This window comes from Cannabis sativa, chromosome 1 (genome assembly GCF_029168945.1).
Source record: "Cannabis sativa cultivar Pink pepper isolate KNU-18-1 chromosome 1, ASM2916894v1, whole genome shotgun sequence".
Classification (NCBI taxonomy): domain Eukaryota; kingdom Viridiplantae; phylum Streptophyta; class Magnoliopsida; order Rosales; family Cannabaceae; genus Cannabis; species Cannabis sativa.
In genome coordinates this window covers 21,256,859-21,284,597 of record NC_083601.1, presented here as the reverse complement: position 1 = coordinate 21,284,597, position 27,739 = coordinate 21,256,859, and the positions used below count along the sequence as shown (strand labels likewise).

Here is a 27,739-nt window from a genome sequence, read left to right as displayed (position 1 = left end):
AATGTATATATTTTAGTTAGTTATGAAATATATTTGTAATAAAAAAAATAATATTTATAAATATATAATATTAATTTTAGTGTAAGGGTTGAATTTTGTTTTTCTTAATTACGCCCCCTCACAGTCCGTTATAATAAGAAACTTTTGGAAATGGTTGTATACAATTTTAATTTTATTGTGAATGAGAGAGCACAATATTAATAGCTTCCTTTCCACGATCGGAGCTTATTATGAATTATTATTTTACATTAGTTACATGAAAAGACAAGCTAAAGTAAAGTCACCTGCCTTTTCACTATATCACATATATATATATAACTATACGTACATAATGATATTATTTTTTATATATCATAAGGTGTGTAAACAATTCTTTGGTGATCCCAAATTACTGCACCTCCAATTAATTACTTCCTCCAACAATATGGGTTTGAACTTCTATTTAAAACCTGCATTGATATGTTGTAGAGATTGATCTATTAGAAGAAGAGATAGGTAACTTGCTCCCTTAATTAATAATCATCATAATTAAGTTTTTGAAATGATTTCAATGAAATAATATCTTTACCCTGTATTCTCCGAAGCCTAGCTGTCGATGATGACGTGTCAGCTAAGCTTATATCTCTAAAACAATGTCTACAATAAAATTAAGAAAATGGTTCAACTCACATAAAAATATATATGATAAATCATAACGAGTAATTATTTTGCAAAATAGTCTCTCTAAAATATTTTACTGAGTGTGAGAAATCTAAATATAGATATTATCGAGATTGTTGAGTTGAGAATGCTTTTTTTTTTTTTTTGCTAATTAAACAGATTGTTGAGAATGTCATTTTGCAAAAAAGAAAAAATTATCTAAATAATGTATTGTGCAAAGTGACTGTAAAAATAAGGTGTCAAACACAAGAAGCAAGTGTTCGGCGAGATAATTATTTTTAAGTTACTTTGCACAAATCTCTTTTTGATAATCTTTTGCAAAATGGGTATGCTCGACAATCTGAGGGAAGCTTTCTCAATAATAGTGATATTAGAAAGAAGTCGATTTTCACATATATATTAGATAAAATGCATAAAAGAAAATAGGCATGTATATGGTAATAATGTTGTAAAAGCTTAATTACATTCAGAATCAGTTTTGACCCATTTGCTTCCATTGAGTACTGCATTTTTCTGTTCATCAGTTAAGTCGTCTTCATTATGTCTATTCTCTATGTACTTTTTCATAGACAATGATGGATTACTTGAACCTTGGGGATATATCTTCTTGTGAAGTATTGCTCTTAGTATCTGTAACAAGTCAAATTAATTATAATGTTTTAGATACAAACTAATAAATAACAATGCTAGCTGACATATGCATATATACACTTCTAATATGGACACCCAACTTCGTAAATTTAATGCCAATAATTAATGTGAAAGTATCTAAAAACTGAATTAGATTAATCAGATTAAATAACCATCAATTATGTGAAGTAAAAAAAATTATTAAACTACATCATTTTCGATCAAATTCAATAATTATTTAAAAAGCATATATAGTATGTAAATATGACATAAGTAATTGATTAATTAAATATTTGATCGTATTTGGTTTACCTTTTCCATTCTTTGTTCTGAAGTGGGAGATTTTGGAGTGGGAGGTGAGTTAGGAAAGCCACTTGAACAAACAAAAATCTTCTTAAGAAGAAAAGAAAAGGATTTCTTGCCAACAATTGCATTTTTTGTAGTGTTGTCCGTAGTAACATCTTTTCCTCTGTTGAGAGCTAAGGTTGTACCACTAGTATTATTACTAGTACTCTTACAGAGTTCCAAAATTGATTGTGATTGTCTACTTAGAAATCTTTCCAAGGAGGGATGATCACCAGTAGCACCTGCTGCTGCTTCCTTATCATGCATCAATATTAATGACTTCAAATCAATTTGTAGCTCCAAGCTTCCATCTTCCTCCTCATCATCATCATCAGCCTCACATTTTGGGTCTCTTAATAATAAAGATGATGATGATGATGGTGGTGGTGGTTTATTAATGGTCTCATGATGATGAGGATCAGAATTATAGAGATCTTCTTTATTGATGTCATTATTTCCTAATGTCCCAATTGCCAGCAATCCATAAAGCCAATCATTCACTTCTTCTTTCCCTGATGAATTTTCAGCTTGTTGCACTAATATTGGTACTGGTGCCTCTACACACAACAAATAATCGATCAAATGCAAAAGTATTGATCAGAAAATATAGAAATAGAAATGAGAATGGGAATATGAATAGGAATGGAATGAAATCAAATTTAAAAAACATAAAAAAAATTATTAAGTTTTTTCTTATCTTGCATCGGAATGATTTTTCTTTCCATTTCGAAATAGAATAATCATTCCACTATTTTATTCTATTAGAATTATACTTTAAAACGAAACCAAAGAAATAGAACCAAACTCGGTGTATACAATTTTAGAGATACTACCCTAAATTTGATATATATCTTCAAACTCTGAGCCAAAGTTAGGTTTTCAATAGTAAAAAATATCTGAAACGAAACAAACAACAAGGTAGATTCATTCAGATATGATGAGATTAATCCTCCCATTCATCTCTCGTGAAATGGTTTGAATTAATGAAACTATATGGGTTGGAGCCAATTACCCATTTGACTGCTAATTAAATGTGCTTAATTAATTATATATTAATTTATAAGTATAAGCACTTTCTTTCAACTTGTTTCGGTGACATATATATAAATACGTATAATGTATATAAATGTGCTTACGGGGAAACGGTTTTGAGGTTATTGTTTTCTTGCAGTTGTTCTCATTATGTTTGCCATATTTGAGCTTGCTTTGCATCCAACTTAATATCTGCAGTAAAAACAAAAATGGTATTTCTTCATATTATAACAACACAACTTTTATATATATAGAATCACAACAGAATATATGTATCTATAAAATAATTAAGATCAAAATCAAGAATATCATTAATTAAGCTGTTACCTTCATTTAGAGCAGAGAGTATATAGCAAATGTTGGGCTTGAGAAATTGATGAGAGATCAGATCTCATAAGCCACTGAGAGTTGAGGTGGTTAATGCTTAAATACAGTAAGAGTAAGAGATGTGATATTATGTATGTGAGAGTGAGAAAGTCTAAAACCCAAGGCTAGCTGGTTTTTGTCCATGGTTCAAGTTTCCACAAACACTTTGTCGCTTCATTTCTTTATTATCTTTTATTTTTTTTCTTCCAATTTTAATCTTTTCTAACTCTCCTCTCTTTTTTCCACTAACCCTTTTCATTAATTTAAAAAATTAAATAATTATTTCCAAAACCATGTATTTTTGCATCCACCAACTTCTTCAAATTATAATGCTTTCATTGTGTTTAGGGTTTAGGGTGCTCTTTATTATTTATTATTGTTTTTTTTTTATAATAATGTTATAGACAAATAATACTTCGTATATACACACAACATGCAGTATGTAATATTTAATTGGCTTTATTAAAAAAAATACGTATATATTTTTTTAGCTATATGAAAATGTTTGAGTGTAAATAATATATTTATATATAAAAAAGTTTTTTTAAAATAAAAAATATTAAAAAATAGTTAACTTCATTCTAACCGTATTTCTTATTTGAGCTAATATATAGAATAAAATTTCATATTTAGAGATCAGTTATCCAATCCAAATGAGAATGGTTGATTGGAGTAATATTTTTGATATTTCACCCTTTATTATATTAAAAATGCTATTTTTAGAGAATTTCTTTGGAGATGCATCATGCATGCGTAGTATATATAGTAGGGATTACAATCAAATTAAACTCGAACAATTGATATCGTATTCTTAGAGAGTGTTAATTAAAAAATTATAATAAACTCTAATTAGCTAGCTTTATCAGATCTTATTCTATTTTTAATTACATAAGTGATTATTAATTGAACATGTGTCAATTATTATGAGTGTTGGATATAATGATGAAGGTGCATAGCATTATTCTTGTCGATAAATTTAATATGTATATATATAATATAACATATTATAACGTATAGCCCATACTTTCTGTAGCCATGCATGTCCCTTGCTAACCGAACCATGACAATCCAGCTCTTTTGTTTTTTGCTTTTTTGTTTTTTGTTTTGATGAAATGGGAGCAATCCAGAATTCAATTAATCTCACTAGATTTATGAGTATATATTTATATTTATAGGAGGCAATTATATATAATAGGAGTGTTATTTTCATTATTATCAATCATTAATTATGTTTTTGATATCCAAAGTTATATGTTCATTGGCAGCTTAATTTCTAGCCTTAATGTGTTATAGATATATATAGTGATTACTTGTATTTTAATTAATTGGTATCACTTCAAATGAAATCAATCTCTTTACAGAATTTTTTGACACAAAGTTGACCGTGCAAATCCCTCAAAAGAGGGGTGAATTGAAATTGCATCTTGAATAATATGATTATAAGACCAACAAAGAAAATCCTTGGAGAATGTACTACAAAATCTCCCCAAGTTTCCACCTCCCCACTTGTGTTGTGCTTATATAAATAATAATAGTTGGGCATGGCTATAGAAATGTAAACAGGGCAGGGATGGCTCTCTGTTTTTAATTTTTTTTCCATTTAATAATTATAATACAATAGAAAAAATATTTTTGATATAAATTATTAGGAAAAAAAAGAACTAAAGATATGTCATATCGCTGTCAATAAAATTAAATATTTAATTAACTCCTACTTAATTTAATGTTATAATTTTTATATAATTAATATCCCTAACTATTTTGCTAGAAGTACCTTAGAGCCTTAGAAAAAAAATTGAGTTCTTATTATAAAATAAATTAACCTTATTAGAAATTATATATTTTTTATTTAGACTTCTAAAATAGGTGACCTTAAGTAAGGGCCTAGCCCGCGTTAATCTAGAGCCGGTCACGCTTGTGGTGATATTAGATACTTAACAGCACTAATACCTAATAACAAAACCCAATTTATATACAATTAATACATGATATTTATACATTTTTATAGTATAAAAACATAAACTAAAATTAAAATTACATTACATTACATTACAAACAAACACAGATTGGAGATAAGTGTAATGTCCCCGGCCAGCCCATATACCCAGCGGGCCTGCAGGTTAAAGTGACTACTTAAGGTTGTACATGATCACAACGCAAATCTAAATTGTCAAATATATACTTCTATAGAAGATTATGGGACAAAAAATTATATTTGGTTATATTAATGATGCATTTACTATCTGTAAATATAGAAATGTACACTAGAAATTAAGGTAAGGAAGCATGCATGCACGTGAAGTTGTCCATGACCATGTCACATAGGGATTGGAAGAATAAGTGGAATTAGCCAATAAAAGAAAAGTTGGGTTTGGGTTTGGGTTTGGTTAGCACGGCAAAACAGGCAAAAAGAAGAGTTAGTTTGCCATGTGTCAAACATGCCGTTGCGTTACTATTCATCGGACTATATCCGACCAACATCTGTCTCAAATAGATTGGTCTATGTTTGACCAATGTGCCCAATATTAATATCAATATTCAATTATATATAAGATCAAATTAATATTAAGCATTGGACCTCGCCCCTAAGCTACCTTTAATTTCTTTCTTCCATGCACCTGTCTCTCCTATTATTAACATCTTCTTATTATAACTTCACTTCACACTACACTTAAAAGGGATCCATGCTATCTATAATATATATAATAATATGGCCAGGCCATGGAGATGGGTGTGTCACTGTCAATGTATTTGAGATCCATTATTACTATATTATTATTATTATAGACATAAAAAAAAGATAAGAGCTAGAGTGTATAAAAGAGAATTTTCCTTAATTAGCACTCCTCATAGTTTCGACAAAAATCAAGACAGTGTGTGTGAACATTTATAACACGCTAATTACCACATCAAGCCATTTTGATTATTAGTAGTATATATGCTATACGTAAATATTATGCTATGCTATCTATCTGTAAATCAACTCTATAAACCTGTATTATATATAGCATATATCATTTACGTATATATAGAATATATTATATCCTGCAGCATATAAGACTTGGAAACTTGTGGTCCATGACAACAATACGAATATAATATATATAAATATATATACACCATTATAAATTATGTGTATGGACATAAATAATTAATATTATAAACTCCCTCATTAATTAGTGTAAAGATGACCCTTTCAAGTGTGTCAGCCCCCTTCTCCAAAATTAGTATTTAGTATATATATATACAAATTACAACATTGGCCAATAAAAGAAACATTTATTATTAGCAACTTTTTTTTATCAGGATGCTGACTATATATGAATATGTATCATCGTGTATTTTATTTGAAATTTTCTTAATTCTTTAAGTTATTGTGTGGGGGACTTCTCCAAAAATGAATTCATCGAGATGTAATTTAGTTAAAACTTAGGAATTAGAAGAGATGATTCTCCATCCTAGAAAAATACATAAATAAACAAGTCCACTAGTAGATATAGCCAACCAAGCATGTGATATATATATTTAGAGATAACTCCCCAAAATGGAATGTCTCGCATAAAACAAAAGTTTTATATTAATGTTAACTATGCTCAATGCCAATTGGTAGATTAGAGTTCGAATAAAGAGTCACACTGTGCCAATCAAATTAGTACCATGTCCTTAAATTAAATATATAATTACTAATTAATAAAGTTGGTACCGTACGTAATATAATCATGAACTGTGGTATACGCTGCATTTCATCATCAATACATACTTCATGAATTTATTATAGAACAATTTAAAGAAAAAGAAAGACAGAAAGAAATATAAAAACTTGTAAATTAATCTAAAGTTAATGTGTATATATTTCTCATTTTTTTTCTCTCTCTCTAACTACCTATAATGGCTAATAAATTTTGCCACAAAATTAAAAGATATAATAATAAGTTTAACTAATATGATAAAATGATTTTGTCAAAAATAATAAAATAAAATGATAATATATTTAAACTATATATAATTAACTAAATATTATTATAACTAGAAGTAAAAAAAAAATTAACATATACTGTAATTGACTACAAAATAAATGATTATTTAGAGCAGCAACATTTTTATTAAAATACAAAGTTTTCAATCGAAAAGCACTTTTTTTTAAAAAATCAATAAACCACTCTTTAGAGCTACAAACTCAAAAGAATGAGAGAAGGGGTACAAGATCATTTATTGATCAACGACATCAATCATAATAATGTTCTGAATATAATTTGGATAATTTAGCTATCAAACTTTACTAAAGCAACAAGGGTGTAGGGAACAACATTTTAAGAACAATGAAAAAGACTAACTAAAAAAGAGTAAAATTAAAACCACGGAGGGACTTTAGCCCATATGTAGGCTTAAGCCCTCACTCAAATATATAGATCAAAATTTTCACATGTAGATATATACATATATTAATTCACTTCACTAAATTTATTAAAGCCCGATTCACAAAAGCCCTTACTCAATATCTTAATCACGATTCATGAGCCTACTCTCATTTTAATCAAGCCCATTTTAAAAATAACCCAATACAAATAATAAAAAAAAATAACACTTTATTAAAAAAAACAAAATAATACTATTGTTTGACTTAATATTTATTCAAGTCCTTACTCAGTCAAATTTCTCGCTTCGCCACTGATTACAACTAATATCCCGAAGAACTAGGCCAGAGAAAGAATCCAAAGAAACGTGATTATTAACCTTGCGTTTTGATAGGTAAAATCTATACTATAAGTGTATGTATCGTTTTTAGTAATAAAGTTCCTAAGCATGAGTATCATCAGGGTCGGCCAGAGGGTGGGGCAGCCGGGGCCTCGGCCCCAGGCCCCACAATTTTGGAGGCCCCGAAAAAATTAAAATTAATATATATACACATATAAAAACGTATAATATATAAATATTTAACTTAATAAATTACATGAAAAACATGTCGTACACATGATAAGTGGAGCTTTAATTGGCCTTGAGGATTCAAGATTCGATCCTCACCTTAGTCACTTTTTATACTCTTTTTTTTTTGATTACACACCTTTTATACTATTATTTTTGAAAAGTTTTACTTAGCATTTCAAAAATAAATAAATAACAATATTATAACTTAAATATTTGTATTACACTATATTAAAAAAAATATATTAAAGTACTTTTAATTTTAAAATATTAACGTACATTTTTAATGATACTGTTAATAATAAATAAAATTTATATTTATTATATATTTTTTTAAAATATATATAATTTAAACATATTATTTTTTTCTTTCAAATTTGCTAAAATATATAGCACTTCAATAGAGATGTTCTTAATAATTAAATATTACTTGATCGAGTTAGCTTACATTACAAAATATTATTTATTACATAGAGATAAAAGAATTAAAATTGATGTTGTGTCAAAATTTAATTAATTTTTTTAAAAAATTTTATTAAAAGAAAAGGCCTTGTTTCAAATTTCGCCCTAGGCCTCTCATCACCTTGAGACGGCCCTGAGTATCATCTTATACGAAAATTATTACTAAGTACCAATAATTATTTTTCTACTACAAACAAAAATTTAAGGAATATTATTAAAACAAGAAAAATAATTTAACTATAAAAAATATTAAAGTAAGCAAACAATAATTTTGAATATCAATAATGGAATCTAGGGTATTAATTTTATAACTCGTCAATCTATTTATTTTACTTATTCGTTCTAATTTCTTCTTCCTATTACACAATCAATAAAACATATAGAGAATTTTTACTAACTCAGTTTGTGGTTGTGCCTTTGGATCTATGGAATATTTCGAGTGTGTTCATTGGAGATTTCTTGCCGTGTGAGATCATATGCATTTTTCTTACAGGTGGTATCAAAGCTTGGAGATCAAGAATTGGATTCAAAGCTTTCAAGATTCTTAAAGATCGATCCAAGAAGAAATAAGGAATGCTAAGTTTAATCTAGAGAAGTTTACAGAGAAAAATAACTTTGGATTGTGGCGAGCTCTACTTGCGATCAATGAGGTTTACAAGCTGCTTTACTTGGAGAATAAAATCTATCAGAGGGATTGACTCCAAAAGAGAAAATCGACATTCTTGAAAAGAATCATAGTGCCTTCATATTGAGCCTCTAAGACAACTTTTTGAGGGTGCCTAAAGAAGATTTTGTAGTTGGAGTATGGTTGAAACTAGAGATTCTATATATGACAAAATCACTGACTAACAGGTTATTTTTGAAACAAAAGTTGTATTTTTTTTAAGATGATAGCAGGAAAGACTATTGAAGATCATCTTGATAATTTCAATAAGGTGATACTCAATCTGGAAAACATTGGAATCACAGTCGAGGACGAAGATCAAGTAATCATAGTACTGAATTTCCCACTGCAGAGAGTTATGAGCATTTTGTGGATACCATGATATATGGTAAGGATTCATTGACATTAGAGAAGGAAATTCAGAATGCATTATTGTCAAAGGAATTGAAAAATTAGAACAACAAGAAGAAAGTGTTGATGATGGATTGTTGATCAAAGGAAATGCTCCAAAGAAGAAAAACAAGGGTCAGAACAATTCAATTAAAGGCAACTACAGAATTCCAAGTTCAAGAAAATATGCTTCGTGTACTCATTTGACTGTCCAATCTTAAAGAACTATAATCTCAAGAAAGATGGAGATGTTGATATAGTTTCCGATGGATAAGATAGTGATGGCTATGAGGAGCATAAGTACTTAAAATTTTGGGTTTGTTAGTGGTATAAACTTAATAATTTTTTTAGCAGTAGAAGTACTCAATATTTGTAAAACAGTAATTTTTCTCGAGTTTCATCCGTACATGCTCTGTTATTATTTTTAAAAAAAGCACATATAAAGCCCAAATGGTAGATTCTATATCATTGGGTTGAACAGAAACGTGTAGTGTCAATTATTTCTATTTTTTTTTACAGAAAAAATAAAAAAAAATTATAATTTTACAAATATTAAGTACTTATGCCGTTAAAAAATTCACGCCTAAAAACTCAAAACTTTGGACCGCAATTTACACGTTTAAATTTATTCATCAAGCCTGAATAAAGTACTGGTATAATATTTAATTAACCGAATAAAAACAGTGACATTGAAATAATCAGAACTCAGAAGCCAAAATAAAACATTAAAATGAACGAGTAAACAGCTGATCGTCAAAATTGAAAACGACAACAGAATAACCGTAAACGACATCAACTTGACTTGAAGCAAAGAAAACCATAAACAGAAGGGAACATCAATCATTTATACACGTGTGGACTTGACCGCTGACTTTGGATTAAAGTACACGTGTCGGAACAGGCTCGTCTAGTGGATCACAGGATAACTGTCTTGAGTATAGATAGTACACTTGTCAAAGTCACAGCAACCAATACTATCTTATACAAACCGGTTTACATTATCATTTTAATGAAAAACTATTTTGTTTTTGATGAAAAATAATGGAAATGGTGATAAATAATGATGATTATTATTCATCAGTGTCTGAAAGTGAAATAATGTATAGGAAAATCCATGAACCAGGACTCATAGTGGCAAGTTGCTTCGCTCTTGTGGCGTTCTCTCTTTCTATCTTTCTTATATTTCAACATCTCAGATCATATACTAATCCCCCAGTTAGTTCCTCTTTCTCTACCATTAATTTTGATATTTCATTATGAAGAAACAAAGGATTAATTTTGATGTGATTTTTCAGGAACAAAAGTGGATTGTTGCTGTTCTTTTCATAGTACCAGCTTATGCCACTGAATCAGTAAGATTTTTAATTATATATATATATATTCAATTGCTTGTATGTTATTAAGCTTCTAAGAACTGATTAATTATGTTAAAATCTCTTAACAGGTCATATCTTTGTGGAATCCAAAGTTTTCTTTGGCCTGTGACATTTTAAGAAACTGTTATGAAGCATTTGCCTTGTATTCTTTTGGAAGCTATTTGATTGCTTGTCTTGGTAACTCACTCTATCATGATCTTCTTTTTTGGGGTCTATTATAATATATTATTTTGTGTTTCTTTTATTATTGGTAGTATTATTGTTTAATTGTTACAACCATGGAAGGAGGAGAAAGAAGTGTCATAGAAGAACTTGAAAATGAATCAAGAAAACTGCTGAACAAACCATTGATAGAAGAGGCAAGTGAAAATCATATTAATGAGAGAAATAGGTCGTTTTGGAACTTCTTCACTCGACCATGTGTTCTTGGAAAGGAGTTGTTAACAATCGAGAAATTTGGCCTTGTACAATATGTAAGTAGCTTCTTCATCATTTCTTTTTTCTTAAAAAGAAATCTTTATTCTCATATATTGTTTTTTTCATTAGCTCAGATGATTCTGAAAACCGTTTGTGCCTTCTTAGCATTATTGTTGGAGCTCCTAGGCGTTTATGGTGATGGAGAATTTAAGTGGTATTATGGGTAGGTTTCTCATTATTATCATTAACCCTTCTGAAAACAAAATTTAATGAGCCTTTTTTAACTTTAATTTTCAAGTTAACATAACAAGTTCTAGTTTTGACATCTTAACTTTTGTTGTAGATATCCCTACCTAGCAGTGGTACTAAATTTCAGCCAGATGTGGGCTCTGTATTGCCTTGTGCAATTCTACAATGTAACTCATGAAAGACTTCAACCAATAAAACCACTTGCAAAGTTCATAAGTTTCAAGGCTATTGTATTTGCCACTTGGTGGCAAGGTGTAGCTATTGCTCTACTGCGTGCTTTTGGAGCTATACCTAAACAGGGAGAATTACAGAGTGGATTGCAGGATTTCTTGATTTGCATAGAAGTGAGTCCCTTCACTAAATTCTTTTACCAACTCTGTTTTTCTACATTGGCTTGCCTTTATTTGTTCTGTTAATATAAGATAGTGCACTTTCATAATCTGATTAGAATATGTCCTTGTTGGTCTTGGCCTTATTAATGAGGTGAAATGTCTGGTTTTGCTATTATACTCCTAAAGCAAAGATGATGCAGGTTTATGTTTACTGGCTTGGCAGATGGCTATTGCAGCTGTTGCTCATATGTATGTCTTTTCGACGGAGCGGTACCACTATGTACCGGCTATCAAGCATTGGAGTGTCACTGCTGAATCAAGCAGAGAAGTTAAATTAGAAGATGGTGACAATGACACCCCAGCTGCGCTTGAGAAGCAAGAAATTAAGGTTGAAGCTCCTGGAACTAGTGTGACCGAGAGTGTTCAGGACATAGTTCTTGAAGGTGGTCACCATGTAAGTACAACTATTTTCTCTTGAAAAAACAAGATATATATATATATATATACATATATAGGCTTAAATCTTAAATAATGCCAATTTGACAGGTTGTGAGCGATGTTGTATTGACTATAAATCAAGCAATGGGACCTGTGGAGAAGGGAGTAACGAAGATCCAAGAGACCTTCCACCACAGATCAGATGACTCCGGAGAAGAAGAAGAGACAGAGTTAAAAATTGAGGAACATGTTGAAGAGGATTAGACTCAAGATTATACAAGTGTTGAACCAGTGTCACGAAGCCTCATTTTCATTTACATTACACATCTCTATTACAAGTGTAAAAACTATTTGTAACAATAAAATAATCTGTTCGGACTGAATTTTCTATTCGTTATCGGCACAGCATAATGAACAACATTCAAGGCAGCCAAATATTGCCAGTGCGGTACATATCTGGGCTAGTACGATTGCGCATTGGTCGTTCATCCTGGAACAACATTGGATGCAGCACATGCAGCAGCAGTGTCTAAAGATGTTGCCGCAACAACTCGAAGCTGCCTTCACGAACATTTCCGCAACTTCAGGAAGTTTTGCTTCTTCACATCCTGGAGGAACGTTTTCAGCCGTTGCAGTCAAGTTTCCAAAGCCAATACATAGACTTGGCATTGGTATCACCTTCTGTTTTTCAGCAGCTGCCTTTTTTGGGGGTAGGCTTTTCTTTGGTACCTGCTTGTTTTTTGTATTTTTGAGATGGTTGGGTTCATTAGAAAAAGAAAATCAATGGTTTATAACAATAATAACATTGATAATAGAAATTGTAACAAATTTATTGCATTTGGTGGAAAACCACATAGCAGTACAAAAAACTATAATTAGATATTATTTTGTATAGTGTAACAATAGTTATATGAGTACCTGTTGTAGTCCATCTTGAATTTTCTTCCCTATTGTCTCAAGTACAATCATCCGAGTATACTCAGATACTACCCCAGTTTGTATGCTCATTTTGGAAATCTGTCAAATAAGAGGAACAGTATTTATTTTACAGGAAATAGTGAACTTTTAAAAGCATTTCATGCCAAGTCTTCTACACACGATAAAGTAATATTGTTGGTCATGTAGATGTGGAATTAGAAAAAAAATTATGACTTAAATGTTGTAACATCATCAAATTATTAGTAATTTTTTATTTTTTACGTCTTTACGGGTTATTGTTAGGATCAAGCAACAAACCTTATCCTCGAGTTCTTTATTTTCTGTAAACCATGCCCGAGCAGTAAGCTGATCAATCTGTTCTTTTGCAAATATCTATTATGACCAAAACAAAACACCAAATTACTAAACAACGACAATTAGAAACTAAAATATGAAAAAGGTGGCTAAATATTAGATGCCTTACCTTGTTAAGTGGTACGTCCTTTGCATTATGTATTTTCAAATCTATTACAAAACTATTCAAACCGGCCAAGACACCTTTAGCTTTACAAGAGTTGGGGAATTTTCCTTGATATCTGCCAAATACAACTAGTGGATCCTCAGACGAAAGGTCTGGTATTCGAGTAGGAAACACCTAACAAAGTGATCGAAGGGAGCCAGTTTTTAGTCAATATAGAACACACAGCAGGTAAGCAAGAACCACTAAAAAGATGTAGTGAAACATAAACATTTGAACAGGTTGAAGCATGATTTCGTTTTTATTTACCATGGATAAAAAAATGGAAAATGAAGGTCAGAATACATACCTCAACTTCACCAAGACTATCCAATGCGTCAAATGTTACATTTGAAAGAAGCAAAGATGAAGCTCTAGTAAATAATTTTTGTAATCGAGCTTCCACCAAATCTGTCAGTCAGGAAAGATAATCAGCACATAACCAAATTCGGACAGATCCCCGGTCTTCACTTAAGAAAACCAACAATCAAAGCAACAAGCTTCATGGATAATTAGCTTTGAAATGCACCATTTGAAGTCCTGATTCTTTAATTCAGAACACTTTAGGCTTTGTTCAGAACTCAATTTTTTCAAGAAAGTCTTTGGTGAGAAAAAATCTATAAGAGACTTTATTAAATGTTCTAATTTTTATAAAATTACATTGAACTTAACTCTCGAACTTTCTCATAAACTTACTTTCCTCGCTAAAATCCAAATTCCAAGGAGAGGGTAAAAGTTTTCAAGCTTCTCTACATAAGTTAAAAAAGCTAATATAGATATAAAGAAGAAAACACTTGCCTGCATCATAAGCAGCATCATATTGTCCCCTGCTGATCAATGCAAGCATCCGCAGAAAATGGTGGTTGCAAAATGAGCCTATTATCAAACATAGATGAAAAATTACAAAGGAGTTTAACACTTCAACAACAACACCAAGCCCCATGGTGTCGCTTAAAGAAATTCAGGTTATCTACCTAGAGTGGAAATGAAAATTTGTGAAGCCACTTAAAATCATAAGAAAGAGTCTGATTTGGAAACAATTGTTACAGAAAGTGTATTAACCATTACCTATGCCAAAGGTGTATATACGTGGACATTTTGATCCCATTTCTGCAACATGATTGTTCACGATATCACATATTTGTCTCTCATCTTCAACAGCCCCATCAGTGACAAGAAAAATTATCGGAGTTGAACCCCGAGGATTTGATAGCATTTCTAGTGCCTAAAGCAAAAATAAGAATGAAAATAAGCCCAGCACAACTCAGCCAATATTTGTATGCTGATTCAAAAAAGAATAATGATTTAGCTGTTTACTTAATAAAAGTTAACTTCCCCTATATCAAGTAGTCTAATCCAGATGGAAATTTACATAACAAGGACTTGAATTATAGCAGTTTTAGGCTTATAAAGCACCTTAAACTTGTAACGTAAATGGTCCTATGGTAGATCCCAGGATCGGTAGGATGAGTAGAATGAGAGTATAGTAGATGGAAAAGGGTATCTAAGCAATTGTAATAATGACTGGGGAATTGGATGGTATATATAGGTGAGTAAGGGGGTAGTTGTGGGAATTCATGAATTGAGTACTCACTCACTGCATCATAGGGTCCGATAGGAGCAATAGTTTGTTCATTTCCACAACTGGTTTTATTCAAAAATACCAACTCTTGGCTTGCTTGGCTGTTCGGCTAATTTTCACTGTTCTATTGTCTAATGTTCTTAAGAGTATTGGTGCACAAAACATCATCCTAGTTCCTTTAACTTAATTATTTCCAGAGCATATAAACATGCATGGAAAATCAGAAATGGACAATCAGAAAACCATAAAGACTTCAGAAAGACCTTGAAATAATGCCAGATTTTTATCTATCTAAACCTGCATACAAATAATGCACCACTTGCGTGTGCAACCAAGAATAAGAAGGTATTATATGGTGAATCCCAGTTGAAGAGAACAAGAAAAACATACCTTGTTTAAAGGAAGCAATATATTGGTGCCACCACCAGCAATAAAATTCATAGTCATCCACTCAGTGGCCCTTTCAATGGCCTCCGTTGTAGCTGCTTCCATTGATGTTGAGAACAGAAAAATCTCTCCGTTAAATGCTATGATGCTAAATGAATCTTCTGGATCAAGCTTAGAGAGAGCGTCAGAGAGTGCATTTCTGGTATCGTCAATTGGCTTTCCTCGCATGCTTCCACTTATATCAACAACAAATACTATATCCTTCCTGAATACCTACACAATCAAAAGAAATTGGAAAATATATTGGCAAAAAAAAATATAATAACCAAAGAAATAAGAGTTCAATGAGGTATAGGACCAACCAACCTTCCTACTCTGCTGATTTCCTGGAAATAAATAGACACAGAACATCTCTCTTTGATCAGCTTCATGAACTAATGGAGATTGCAAGAAAACAGTACCATGAATGCTGCTTGAAGAAACCTAAGACACATGAACAAACTAGAATAAGAATGCTTGGAATCTGCACACATCCAAATAAAAATGCATTTCTGAATATCCCTTTGCAGTTAGTTTCAAGTGGTTTTACAATGTAAAGGACCATCATTGAACAAGTTAGTAGCCATATAGTGATCAGAAGAAACCTAAGACACATAAACAAACTAGAATAAGAATGCTTGGAATCTGCACACATCCAAATAAAAATGCACTTCTGAATATCCCTTTGCAGTTAGTTTCAAGTGGTTTTACAATGTAAAGGACCATCATTGAACAAGTTAGTAGCCATATAGTGATCAGAAGGCCGACTCTAAACTTTATTCTATCAAGGGCCTAAATTTAATAGTTATTATATGTTAAGAGGGCGGGGGGGAGGGGGGGATGTGGTGTAAAATACATAAAGGGCTAAAATACAAATCAAATTGCATATTAAAAAAAAATTGAACTGCCTAGGACCCATTTGGGTCCACCACTGTATAACGTAGGTATATAGCAACATCAAGATGAAGTGGAAGCAAAAGTAAAGTTGAGTCTTACTGAGTATGAGAAGCTAACGTCTGTAGTTGACCAAGAATAGATTTCAGATTCGTATAAAAATCCCATTTTTCCCGCATTTCTCCTTACTTGCTGAAAAATCAGGAATTTAAATAAGAAAAATAGGACTATTACAAAGATAAAAGGACCTTAGAATTTTAATAAAAATGCACCTTTAAAGGATGACTGACTGCCTGACATAACACTTCAGTTCCAGTACCAGCATTCACATTCAATTCGATCTTCTCTTTCTTTGAAATTTTTTTTACAACAGGAGTGACATAGTCGGGAAATGTAAAGGGTACATTCAAAGTGAACTGACCATCATTGTACACTAATTTCTGAGACCAACTCATGCTAATAGAGAGAATGGAACCCCCGTCAACCTTCAAGGAGAACAAGAATTGATTTCTTTTAAGTAAAAAAAAAATGAATTAATGTATTCCCAGATACAGAAGAAACCAACTTAAAGAATGAATTTGCAGTAAAATATTACAAGTATGTACCTGTGGAACTGTCATGGTAAATATATGGGGCTTCAGGAAACCTCCATATGTAGAAGATGACTTTTCTGTATCCTTATCGTCTTCCAATTTTACCAGTTGCGTACGATAGGATTTTCTAGACACCTCAACCTCAACACCTAGAATTGAACCCTGTTAGCCAAATAATACAAACACATTGAGAACAGTAAAAACAAACAAAAAGGACTACATTTGTCAGTGACGAAACAAAGAGAGAGACAATAGAGCTATTATTCTTACAAAAAACAAAAACTAGTGAATATGAAAATTTAACAATACCCAGCAAGCAAACTAAATTTAAGAAAACTCCTCGTGTTTTCATATTCTTTAAATTAAAAATTAGGACTAATTCATATTGAATCACACTATCGTTTTCGGTTTCAGCCTTAGGAACAGCAACTAGCTTCAGCATTTTCAACCACATGAAGGACCAAAGTTGGCCCAGAACTCCTACTTTACAATCTAAACTGGGACCCAAATACTTTTAGGTAGCTATAGCGTAAGCTAACACCAAATTCACGCATTGACTTTCGAAATTCCAAAATTCTCCAGTATTAAATTTACGCACCTGGTCACCCATGGGGATCACAACTCGACAGCTACAGCTCTTACTACCCATAACACAATGAAGCCTCCAAGATCCAACGACCCTCACAAACGCCGTGTCCAAATTACAATCCACCTCCAGCTCAATCCCGTGCATATGTAACGGAATAAGCGCCGGATGATCACTCCTGCCATGCACGTGCGGCTGGTAACTCGGAATATCTGGATTGTCCACAATAGCCGGGTCGTAGATCACCGCATACACCATCGGCGCCGTCGGCAGGTATGAGTGAGTCCCCGGCTTCATCATCGACGGCAACGGCTTCGGTGGAGCCACTGCTCTGTCTTTCCCGAAGTAAAGCCGCTTAGAAAGCCTGAGACCATCTTCCACAGCCTTGTCGAATTCCTCCGCCATGTGTACGGACAATCAAGAAAATAAAGATTACTTTTTAGGTTTTTTTTTTTTTGTTGGGTTCGGAGAAAGAAAAAAAAGAAAATGTATATATTTAATTTGGAATATGAGGTATTATTCTTCAACGGATATGAAATGAAATAATATGAATGAATGGTATGCTTTCCTTGAAATGTAAGCTAAGCTTAAAGGCTTCTCTTTTCTTTTTTTATCTGTACTAGTGTACTGTATTCATTTTCGATACACACAAGCTCGGGGGAGAAGGTCTAGCTGGCCAAACGCCAAAAGTATGATCCAACAGTATTGTGACACGTGGACGTGATCAGGCTATATTGCCGTTGAGGAACGTATATTAATTTTGGACTTTATGACTAGAAGTTCGAACGTTAGAATGTTGAGAGCGTTTGGAGGAAAATTCCAGTGTGGCAGGTACCATGTGGAACCACGTGTGCTTGTCATATCTTTTATCTTTCTTTTTTTTCCTTTTTTAATTGTTTGGGCCGGTGGAACGTGTGGGACTTCAACTGATTCACTCCCAAGAATCTTAATAAGGCAATATCTTAATTAGTGGATTTACTTTTAGTTTATGGTATAAGTTTGAGTTTTTAGTTGGGATAATTATAAAAAAAAAATACAAAAATAATAAAAATAAAATTATAAAAATATGGTTTGTACGGAGTTTTTAATATTGTTACTATTTTTTAAATTTTATTTACATCAAATATAATTCTTTTGATGTATTTTGTGTTATTTTTTTTTTATTATTTGTATATTCTTTTTTAGGCTAATTAGGATTTTAGTCCTCTGAACTTTCACATAACTAAATTATCATGAATTATGGAGATTGTTGGATCTAAGAATTTTTGTCTAGTTTCATTCAATTTTACTATATCAGTGATTGTTTATATACTAAACCATCCTCCCCAAACTTTGAAATCTACTAAATCATGCCTCTCCAACTTTGACATTTACTAAATCATAGCCACTGGAATTTCATCCATGTTAGACTTTTTTACTAAAATTGAAAAGAAAAAAAAAATTTAAATCTAGCAATCTCAATAGTTCAGAAGCATTTTTAACAACCTTAACAGTGTGTTTGGCAGGAGGATTTTTAGGAGGGAGGGAGAGCAATGGAGGGAGTGTGGAGAGGAGGGATTATATTTTTATGTGTTTGGCAGGATGGATAAATGGATGGAGAGAAGTGGAGAGGAGAGAAGTGATGGAGAGAAGTGTTGGAGGGCCCACCAATTTGTTTCCTCCCTTTATTGGACCGATTGTAGGAGAGAGGGTGAAAAAAAAGTGGGAAAATTGACAATTTACTTTCTCTCTCATACATACCTATTTTATATTTATTAACAAAATAGTAATTTTATTAACAAATCACTCTCCATCTTTTTAATTCTCCTTCTAATACCAAACAAAAGTATTGAAAATTATTATCTTTCCTTCTTACCTTACCAAACAAAACAAATGATTACTCCACTCCTCTATTCTTTCCTTCCTTTTTAAACTCTCTATCCTTCCTACCAAACATAGCCTAAGAGTTTAAGGGGCATGATTTAATCAAATTCAGGGTGTAAAAATCTTAATTAACTTATTTTTTATGTTGTTTTGTTATTACTTTGATGTTGTATTTTTTTATTACTTTTATGTGATATTTTTGTTATTTTTTATATTTTTTATAAATTATCGTAAAAATATAATAAATAAATAAATAAACTTTAAATATAAAATGTAAAAATTTTACAAAAATTAGTATTTTATGTCATTTTGTGGAAAGTGCAATTTTTTCTTTAAAACTATTAAAATGTGCCTAATACATTATAAAAGCACCAATAATTAAGAAATGATGTAACCCCTAACTTTTTTTTTTCCTGTGGCTTAATAGTGGTCTTACCCATCATCACACACTAAGATATTTTAAGCCATTATTATTAATCAGATGGGCCAGCTCACATCACTCGGACTGTATGATTGATGAGTTTTTTTTTCTCTATTGATGAATAATTTTTTCTTCATTGATAAAAGATATTGATGAGTTAATAATGTGATTAAGTTAGAATTTCTAAAATGTTATAGGCGTTGATATAGATTGCATAAATATAGAAATTATAATTTAACACTACTTTCACCTTTATCAGTAGAAGTAATTTTTGTTGCAAGCTTTTCTCTTTTTTTTTAATACACAGTTAAGTTATTTAAAAAGGTCTTCCAAAAAAAAAATTATTTAAAAAGGAAAAAAAGAAAGAAAAAAAATAGTGAAATGCCTACTATACAAGACTACAATCATTATATAAAAGGATTAAGTACAACCTTTCCAAATATAGAGAACAGAAGTGTTTCTACTATAATTGCTCCCCTAAATAAAAATTAGGGATATTTGTGAGAGGAATTACTCTCACAAATAACTCCTCTAATCTTTGTAAAATTGTAATTGTTACAAATGTAATTTTAATAAAAATAAAATGGCGACAAAAGTACTTTATTTTATGATTTTGTTGTAGTCGTACCTTTTTTTGGCTATTAAATGTCAATTAAACTTGTTAAATGTCAGCTCAGAAACACACGATATATTTTTTTAGCTTATTTAATACGTAGTCTAATAATATGTCACCACACATTTTTGAGTTGACACTTAATAGCTAAAAAATGATACGTCTGCAACAAAATTATAAAATAAGATATTTTTGCCGCCACTTTTTTTTATTAGAGTCATATATGTAACAATTATAAATTTTAAAAAAATTTCGCTGCAAATATCTGTATTTGTGATATATATTATTTTTTTTTTTAATTTCATACACTTATACATATGTTTTTTTGATGATTCGGTAAGTAAAATAACACATGTTAAAATAATCTTAAACTATCCAACTCATTTTTATTTTTATAATCATAAAATAAATAACAATAAAATTAAAATATGGAGAAAAAGAATAATAGAAATATGATTTTTTTTTTTTGAAATCAATTAATTTTTATAATTAAATAATTATTAATTAGTTTTTTTTTTGGAAAGAATTAGTTTTATTTTTTAACTCTAAAATTATTTAATAAATTTTTATTGAAAGTAGACAATTAATTATTTGGCACGTGTATATATAGTCACATTTAATAAGATTTAGCGACACTTGGATTAAAAGTTAAAGTATATTTGACACAAAAAGTGATTCTCTGATAATTTTTACATCATCTTTTACTATTGTGCTTCAATGCATAATTGTAAAATCTTGATGTAAAATTTAGGCTAATTAAGATTTTTACCCTCTGAAATTTGACATGTAACAAATCATGTCCATGAACTTTTAAGGTCGTTAAAAATACCCCTGAACTATTGAGATTGTTAGATTTAAGGACTTTTTTCTAATTTTAGTAAAAAAAAGTCTAATGAAAGTTCAGGGGTCATAATTTAGTACATGTCAAATTTCGAGGGGCATAATTTGGTAGATATCAAAGTCTAGGGAGCATAGTTTAGTACATAAACAATCACTGAAATAGTAAAATTGAATGAAATTAAACAAAAGTCCTTAAATCCAACAATCTCAATAGTTCAGGAGGCATTAATAATGACCTTAAAAGTCCAGGGGACATAATTTGGTACATGTCAAAAATCCTAATTAGCTTAAAATTTTAATGTCATTTAATATCCACTTAATAATTTATTAAAAAAATATAAAATAATACTAATAATACAAAAATAAATATAAAATTTAATTATAATAATACAAATCATTTAATGTAAAAGAGTTTGTTAACTAAAATTAATAATAAAATATTAAAAATAGCATAATAATAAATATAAAAATATAGCATTTATTATAATGTAAATTTTACATGCTATATTTGGATCTAAATTTAAATCACTTTTTATTATGTGATATATTTGCATCACAATATAAAATTTTGGGAAATTCTATAATACACCCCCTTAAAAGGGATACACCGATCATCTCTATCTGTTTTAGTATTCGAAATAATTTTTTAGTCAAATTTTTTCTCATGGTCATGTAAATTATACTTATTTAAGTCATCCTGCAAAATTTTAAGAAATTTAAAAAAGTTTAACACGCCGAAAATTGCGTTCAAGCAGTGTGTTGCACGGGTGACTATTTTATTTTATACGCGTGTAAAATAGACTTTTTGAATATTGTTTTCTATATTGTAAATTATTCTGAAGTTCTTAAAATTTTGTAGGATATAATAAATAGTTATAACGTACATGAATATTAAAAAAATTAGACTAAAAAATTTTTCTAGATACCGAAACAAGTAGAGGGTGCATCAATACATCCATTTTAAGGGGGTGCATTGTAGAATCACCATAAAATTTTAATAAAGTGAGCTATATTTTGCATTTACATCACTCATTTGCATCTCCATTAGATACTCTAACAATAGTAAAAAAAAATATAATATATAAATGTGGTATTTATGCCACAAATATCCCTAAAAATTAAATTCATACATAACGTGGATGATGTTTTGGGTCATATTCTTAGCAGGCCAGTTACGCCTCCCATAAAACTCGTTAAGTTTGACTAGACAGTTGGATCTTTCTCTATCATTAAATAATTTTTTTTGAATTATTTTAAAAACTGTTTGCAATTTACAATGGTTTCTTCTAAAGAAAGAAAAGCAAAAGTTAGTCAAGAAAGATACATACACGTGCTCCTAGGCCAAGGAGTACATATGTTAACTGTAAAGTAATCAAAATTAAAATTATATGATAATCAAATGGTTTTAATGTCAGAGAATTTTCAAAGGAAGGACAAAGGTCTACAGCTAATAAAAAGTGAAATAGTGAGTATTTTGAAAAATGAACATGAATAGAACATAATCACAAAATAAATTACACATTTATCGTACATTTTGATAAAATTTAAGGGTAGTGAAATTCAGAATGTCCTAAAATCTGTATTTTCTCCTCCTAAACAGAAAAAACGACCAAATCATCAACCTGATGTTTGGTTGAAAGTTGAGAAAAACTTACATGGTTGTTCTCTCTAGTGTCTCCAACTCCAGCAACTAGAGAAACACCAGAATCAGCAAAACCGGGAACGAGGTAGGTATGGCTCACTAACTACCTACAGCTAGACATGAATATAATATTAATGCCAAGACCGTGGGGACTAGCATGGTCGTTACTTTCAATCAACAAATACCTGTGACTTATACGATTGCTATTTTCTTCTCCATTCGTTGCTTCAATTGTCTTGGGCAGTAAAGCATTCACAGACTTCCATTTTACCTGCTGCTGTTCAGGGCATCTTATGGAAACATATTGTGGTTTAGAATCAACCAAAAAAGGCTATAATTGTGCAAAAAGAATTTCATTCCATGTATCCGGAAGGCCTGGTAAACACCAATGCAGACAATCAGATGATCCGGTTGAACTGTGGAACCGGGATATATGAGCCTCATCCCGAAGCTGGGACAGATCCGTAATGTCCAACAGCTTAACCCCTGTTCCCTTCACCGCTGCTGCAGCAACAGAATCGCTAGACTCATCTCGTTCTACTTCCTTGCCTATGGACATGGGAGTGGTATTGTCACAACTTCCCCCGGTGTTCCATTCCCCGCCAACAAAATGCCTAGGTGAGATAGATCGATAAAAGACCTTCAAATTAGGATATTTAGGTAACTGGGAGTTCACCCATTTGATAACGCTGTGAACTGTCAGATTTCTTGCCTTCCAAATCATTTGTATATTCTTATCAGTGTTCCGTGCACCTCTAACATGCATTACCCAGCGGTTTGCATTGATCTTTCCACGATTCCAATGGTGCCCCGTGTTCAGAATCAAAGCATCAAATCTGTGAATATTTTGAACTAAGAATGCTGCAGGACGATCAAGATGCATGGCATATTCTGTATTTGGATTTGACTTGTCAATGGGCTCTATATAGCAGAGGCTTGCTGACCAGTAGTAGAGAATGGTGGTATTAGTACTGGGGAATCGATATGCCCACCCGCTAGGCCGAGCATTGCCATAAGCACGGGCAATTCCATACTCTTCCCCAACATCAATGACATCATCCCTCTCATGACCACCCGTCACCATGCACATTAGAGACTGGAACTGCTGTCTGCCCAGTGAGTCTCCAACAAAAGCCAAAGTTTTATTTTCCATCCTGTAAAAAACAATGCAAACATCATATTCCTGCATATTATTGGCTACTCAAATACAACTTAAAAAAGGACACGTGGAATTAGATGTGGAGGCAGATCTACAAGAAAACTCCATAAGTCAAAAAATCAAAATCGGTGAGGAAGGAGGTAATCTAATGTGACATAAAGTACTGAACAACAGCATCTGTTCTCATAAAGAGAAAATCATGCACACCCACAACAAAAAATTAGTTCCACTGAGATTGTGATTTGTGTAATCTTTCGGTTGTCATACCATGTGCAGAGGCCTTGAGCATAAGGCAACAACAGGAACACACACGCACACACCCCACCCCACCCCACCACCCTAACTCAATGCCATAATAATTAGAGCGCATAAAAAGTTACATTAGGAAGAAAAGTGTGAAGGACCAATCTTTCTGCATATGTCATCTCAGCAAGCTAGACTGAGCAACCAAAAAAGGGAAGTTAGGTCAGATTCAATGATTTTGTACAAAACCTTGAACCATAATCCACATGAATTTCTAACCTCTACATTAAAACATTTTTAGAATGTTCTAGTACCTTTTTAGAAACTTTGAGCCTTCAAATTCTTCCAATTGACAATCTTTTGGTTGCCACCGCAGTTTCTCATAAGCAAAATCTGTACGTTGTGTCATCCGGCAAGCCCACATCCCTGACAGCCATTGCTTACAGCCGAACCCTGAATATAAAGACCGGTTGTGGTCTACAACCCATTTTCCATTTCCATAATTGCAGGCTAACATAACAAACAATAGACATCACTCAGCAATATAACAAGGACGAAAATAAAGGTTTCTAGTCACTCTTAACATTCACTGACCACCACTATGTGCATCCAAATAAACCAGAAACACGAACCATGACACAGAAGAAAAAGCATCACTAAGACATAAAAATATGTAGGACTGATCAGTGATTTCATTTTCTGGATTTTTTTTAAAAAATAATGTTATCTAGTTTATGTCCAAATGGCAAATCAATAACACCACTAGCAAAATGACCCAATTATTTAAAACTAAACAAAAATGATTGCCTTAGACAAAATCAAGCTAGCTAGATTGACACGTTAATGTAAGCACACAAAATTAAAAGACACATTTGGAACTAGTATTTGATAAAATAAAGTGGGAACAACAACATACAAAATAAAGTAATAATAAAGAGAGAAAAAGATGGAAGGAGAAACTTCAAATGCTCTCCATTCTTTCCCCCAAATAAATTTGTAGGTGTGGAGCCTATCAGTGAAACAGGGTCCGTGGTTACAAAGAACTATCTATTTAAGATTTTATGCCGAGAAAGCAAAAGGTCAATATATTACCTTTATTATTGATGGGAAGTGACAAATCATTGCCACTCACAATTTTACTGCTTTTGGAAGACCCTTGCACAGGACTTGTTAGAGTTGGAATTGCTCTCCTTTCATTTTCTTCTTTTCCCTTTTCTTCAAGTTCCGTCCTTACTACTTCACTATCATTCGTTTCTGTTTTTACGTTTCCAGTTTTTTCAATTTCTGTTTTCGCTTTTCCATTCTCTGTTACTTGGTTTCCTATTTCTTCTTTTCCAAGTTTTTCATTTTTAAAATCTTCTACTGCAATTGCCACTTTTTCTTTACCCAAGCCAACTGCAGGAGCATTCAAGATAATCATTCTCAATACAAAAAGGACTAATAACATTAATCACACACCCCTACGAAAGCAGAGCACTGCTAGTCTGCTATTATTGAATATACACTTCTTGCACCATTTCTAAATTTACTTAAAACAGACTTTAACTATAGCATCATCAATCCTAACTATAGCATACATTAAGCAATAACTTGTTTGTGAACAAAAAGAACTTACCAAAATTTCAAAAAAAAAAATTAATACAATACATACTTCTATGTAAGCTAACCTGGAGTCAATTGCAATCCACCTTGGGGTGGAAAAGGGGTAAGAAGCGGGGTTCTCTTCCATGTCAGCACAAAAACAGTCGTGCACATAAGTAAAATGGTAACCAGAGACAGCTCTTTAGCCCTTAGTCCATAAAAACCTCCTTTCATTCTACAAAATAAATAAATAAATAAAACAGATAGATGAAAATCCATGGTAAAACTACTTAAAATAAATGAGTTATTGCATTCTTTTTCTGTCTCGTTTTTTTTTAAAAAAAAAAATGATATAACAAACATAAGATGCACATGAAACGAATGCACAAAAAAGAACACTCAGTCCATTGTCTAACCTAACATGCCAAAAAAAACACAAACACAAACAGGGCACATGCACACTGACACACGAAGGAAGGCAAGGCAAGAGATTATCATAGATTATCAACTGCAATCGTGTCCCTAGGTCCGAAAAAATAAAACTTTACGAACCCCAATTCACAGAAAGTGAGTTTTTTCATCTTCCACTGAAAAACTGGAAAAACAAAATCACATGCCCATTTCACAAAACAGAGAGCTTATCATTATCAATTGCAGAGCTAACCCCAAAACCCATTTTACAGATCAAATGAGTCATCCCATATAAACTCCTCCCAAAATAAAAAAAACAAGAGCCAAAAACTTTCGATACATTGGTCGAAGAATCAAAATAAAGTTCAAAGTGGATCTATTCGTGTCGGTGTTATACATATCACATAATTAAGTTTTAAAACAGTCAAGAATAGAAATACCTGTAACGCAGGTCCCGAAAACTCACCTCAACCCGTCCTCAACCTTCACTTCCGATCAAAATTAAACAAATAGTACCTGATTTTCAACAAAACTCATGGATCTCCCAAACAATGCAACGAGAAGCTAAAATTAATTCAATGATATTTTTAAGTGTAATTGCAAATAAATAAATGTATAAATCGAAATATTATATGATGAAAACGGAGAATATTGAGGTATATTGTTGGGTGGCCACTGACGAGAAATCCGTACAGAGGAGGACAAAAGTGGTATCGAATCTATAGTGGAGAGGAAGAGAGACGATTTTGATTTCGTCGGTCTTTCAAATATAAATATTATTAAACATCCCAATAATTAAATACTTTTTATCAATATATATTAAAAATGAAGAATATATTTAGACCTCTGAACAATAAATATTTTTTTTAATAAATAATTGTAACGAGATCATCCGTTATTTTCGGTATTAAAAAAAAAAAGAAGTCGAAAAAGGAAAGAAAGGTGTTCTCGGTTTCCATTCTATACATTTTATCTATATTTTTCCTTTTAAAAAAATAAATAAAAAAAAAAAAACTATCTATATTTTTTTTTGTTTAAAGGAGAACCTTTTAGTAAGAGGAAACATATACGTTTTGTGATATGATATAGCGATTAGATTTTGTTGCTTTTTGTGGACTGATTTAATAACTAAAATGCAAAACTTGTTTTTTCAATTTCGAATAAGA

General features: G+C 31.5%; 4 protein-coding genes across 10 annotated transcripts; 1 reads left to right on the top strand and 3 right to left on the bottom strand.

The window, feature by feature from the left end:
• Positions 1–264: 264 nt before the first annotated feature.
• LOC115707007 (protein DEEPER ROOTING 1) lies at positions 265–3,194 on the bottom strand. The gene is made up of 6 exons (XM_030634802.2): positions 2,995–3,194; positions 2,772–2,859; positions 1,603–2,192; positions 1,125–1,290; positions 569–636; positions 265–449 (listed from the first exon to the last, which is right to left on the bottom strand). The coding sequence occupies exons 1-5, from the start codon at positions 2,998–3,000 to the stop codon at positions 617–619; spliced, it is 870 nt and encodes a 289-aa protein (XP_030490662.2). The 5' UTR covers positions 3,001–3,194; the 3' UTR covers positions 265–449; positions 569–616.
• Positions 3,195–10,432: 7,238 nt separating this feature from the next.
• LOC115725394 (protein LAZ1 homolog 2) lies at positions 10,433–12,984 on the top strand. 3 transcript variants are annotated; one of them, XM_030654906.2, is made up of 8 exons: positions 10,433–10,687; positions 10,768–10,824; positions 10,917–11,025; positions 11,134–11,321; positions 11,400–11,488; positions 11,609–11,858; positions 12,070–12,300; positions 12,393–12,984. In XM_030654906.2, exons 1-8 carry the CDS (start codon positions 10,514–10,516, stop codon positions 12,546–12,548), a joined length of 1,254 nt encoding a protein of 417 aa, XP_030510766.2. In that variant the 5' UTR covers positions 10,433–10,513; the 3' UTR covers positions 12,549–12,984. The 3 variants fall into 3 exon arrangements, 2 of the variants coding, with proteins under 2 accessions (XP_030510766.2, XP_060961599.1); XR_009684928.1 differs by having other exon boundaries at positions 10,488–10,687; positions 12,047–12,300; positions 12,393–12,533; XM_061105616.1 differs by having other exon boundaries at positions 10,499–10,606.
• Positions 12,523–18,729, bottom strand: LOC115725393 (uncharacterized). Of its 2 annotated transcripts, none has more exons than XM_030654905.2 (13): positions 17,813–18,729; positions 17,227–17,376; positions 16,894–17,106; positions 16,724–16,813; positions 16,055–16,171; positions 15,692–15,961; positions 14,788–14,944; positions 14,518–14,595; positions 14,030–14,130; positions 13,687–13,857; positions 13,521–13,595; positions 13,203–13,301; positions 12,523–13,013 (listed from the first exon to the last, which is right to left on the bottom strand). In XM_030654905.2, exons 1-13 carry the CDS (start codon positions 18,203–18,205, stop codon positions 12,672–12,674), a joined length of 2,256 nt encoding a protein of 751 aa, XP_030510765.2. In that variant the 5' UTR covers positions 18,206–18,729; the 3' UTR covers positions 12,523–12,671. The 2 variants fall into 2 exon arrangements, with proteins under 2 accessions (XP_030510765.2, XP_060961582.1); XM_061105599.1 differs by lacking the exon at positions 17,813–18,729 and adding an exon at positions 17,524–17,757 and having other exon boundaries at positions 17,227–17,363.
• Positions 18,730–23,009: 4,280 nt separating this feature from the next.
• Positions 23,010–27,532, bottom strand: LOC115695977 (protein trichome birefringence-like 16). Of its 4 annotated transcripts, none has more exons than XR_009684924.1 (6): positions 27,014–27,365; positions 26,249–26,397; positions 25,674–25,976; positions 24,896–25,091; positions 23,365–24,333; positions 23,010–23,292 (listed from the first exon to the last, which is right to left on the bottom strand). XR_009684924.1 is itself a non-coding variant. In XM_061105601.1 (5 exons), exons 2-5 carry the CDS (start codon positions 26,394–26,396, stop codon positions 23,511–23,513), a joined length of 1,470 nt encoding a protein of 489 aa, XP_060961584.1. In that variant the 5' UTR covers position 26,397; positions 27,014–27,532; the 3' UTR covers positions 23,010–23,510. The 4 variants fall into 4 exon arrangements, 2 of the variants coding, with proteins under 2 accessions (XP_060961584.1, XP_060961588.1); XR_009684925.1 differs by having other exon boundaries at positions 23,010–23,286; XM_061105601.1 differs by having other exon boundaries at positions 23,010–24,333; positions 27,014–27,532.
• Between the last annotated feature and the right edge of the window lie 207 nt (positions 27,533–27,739).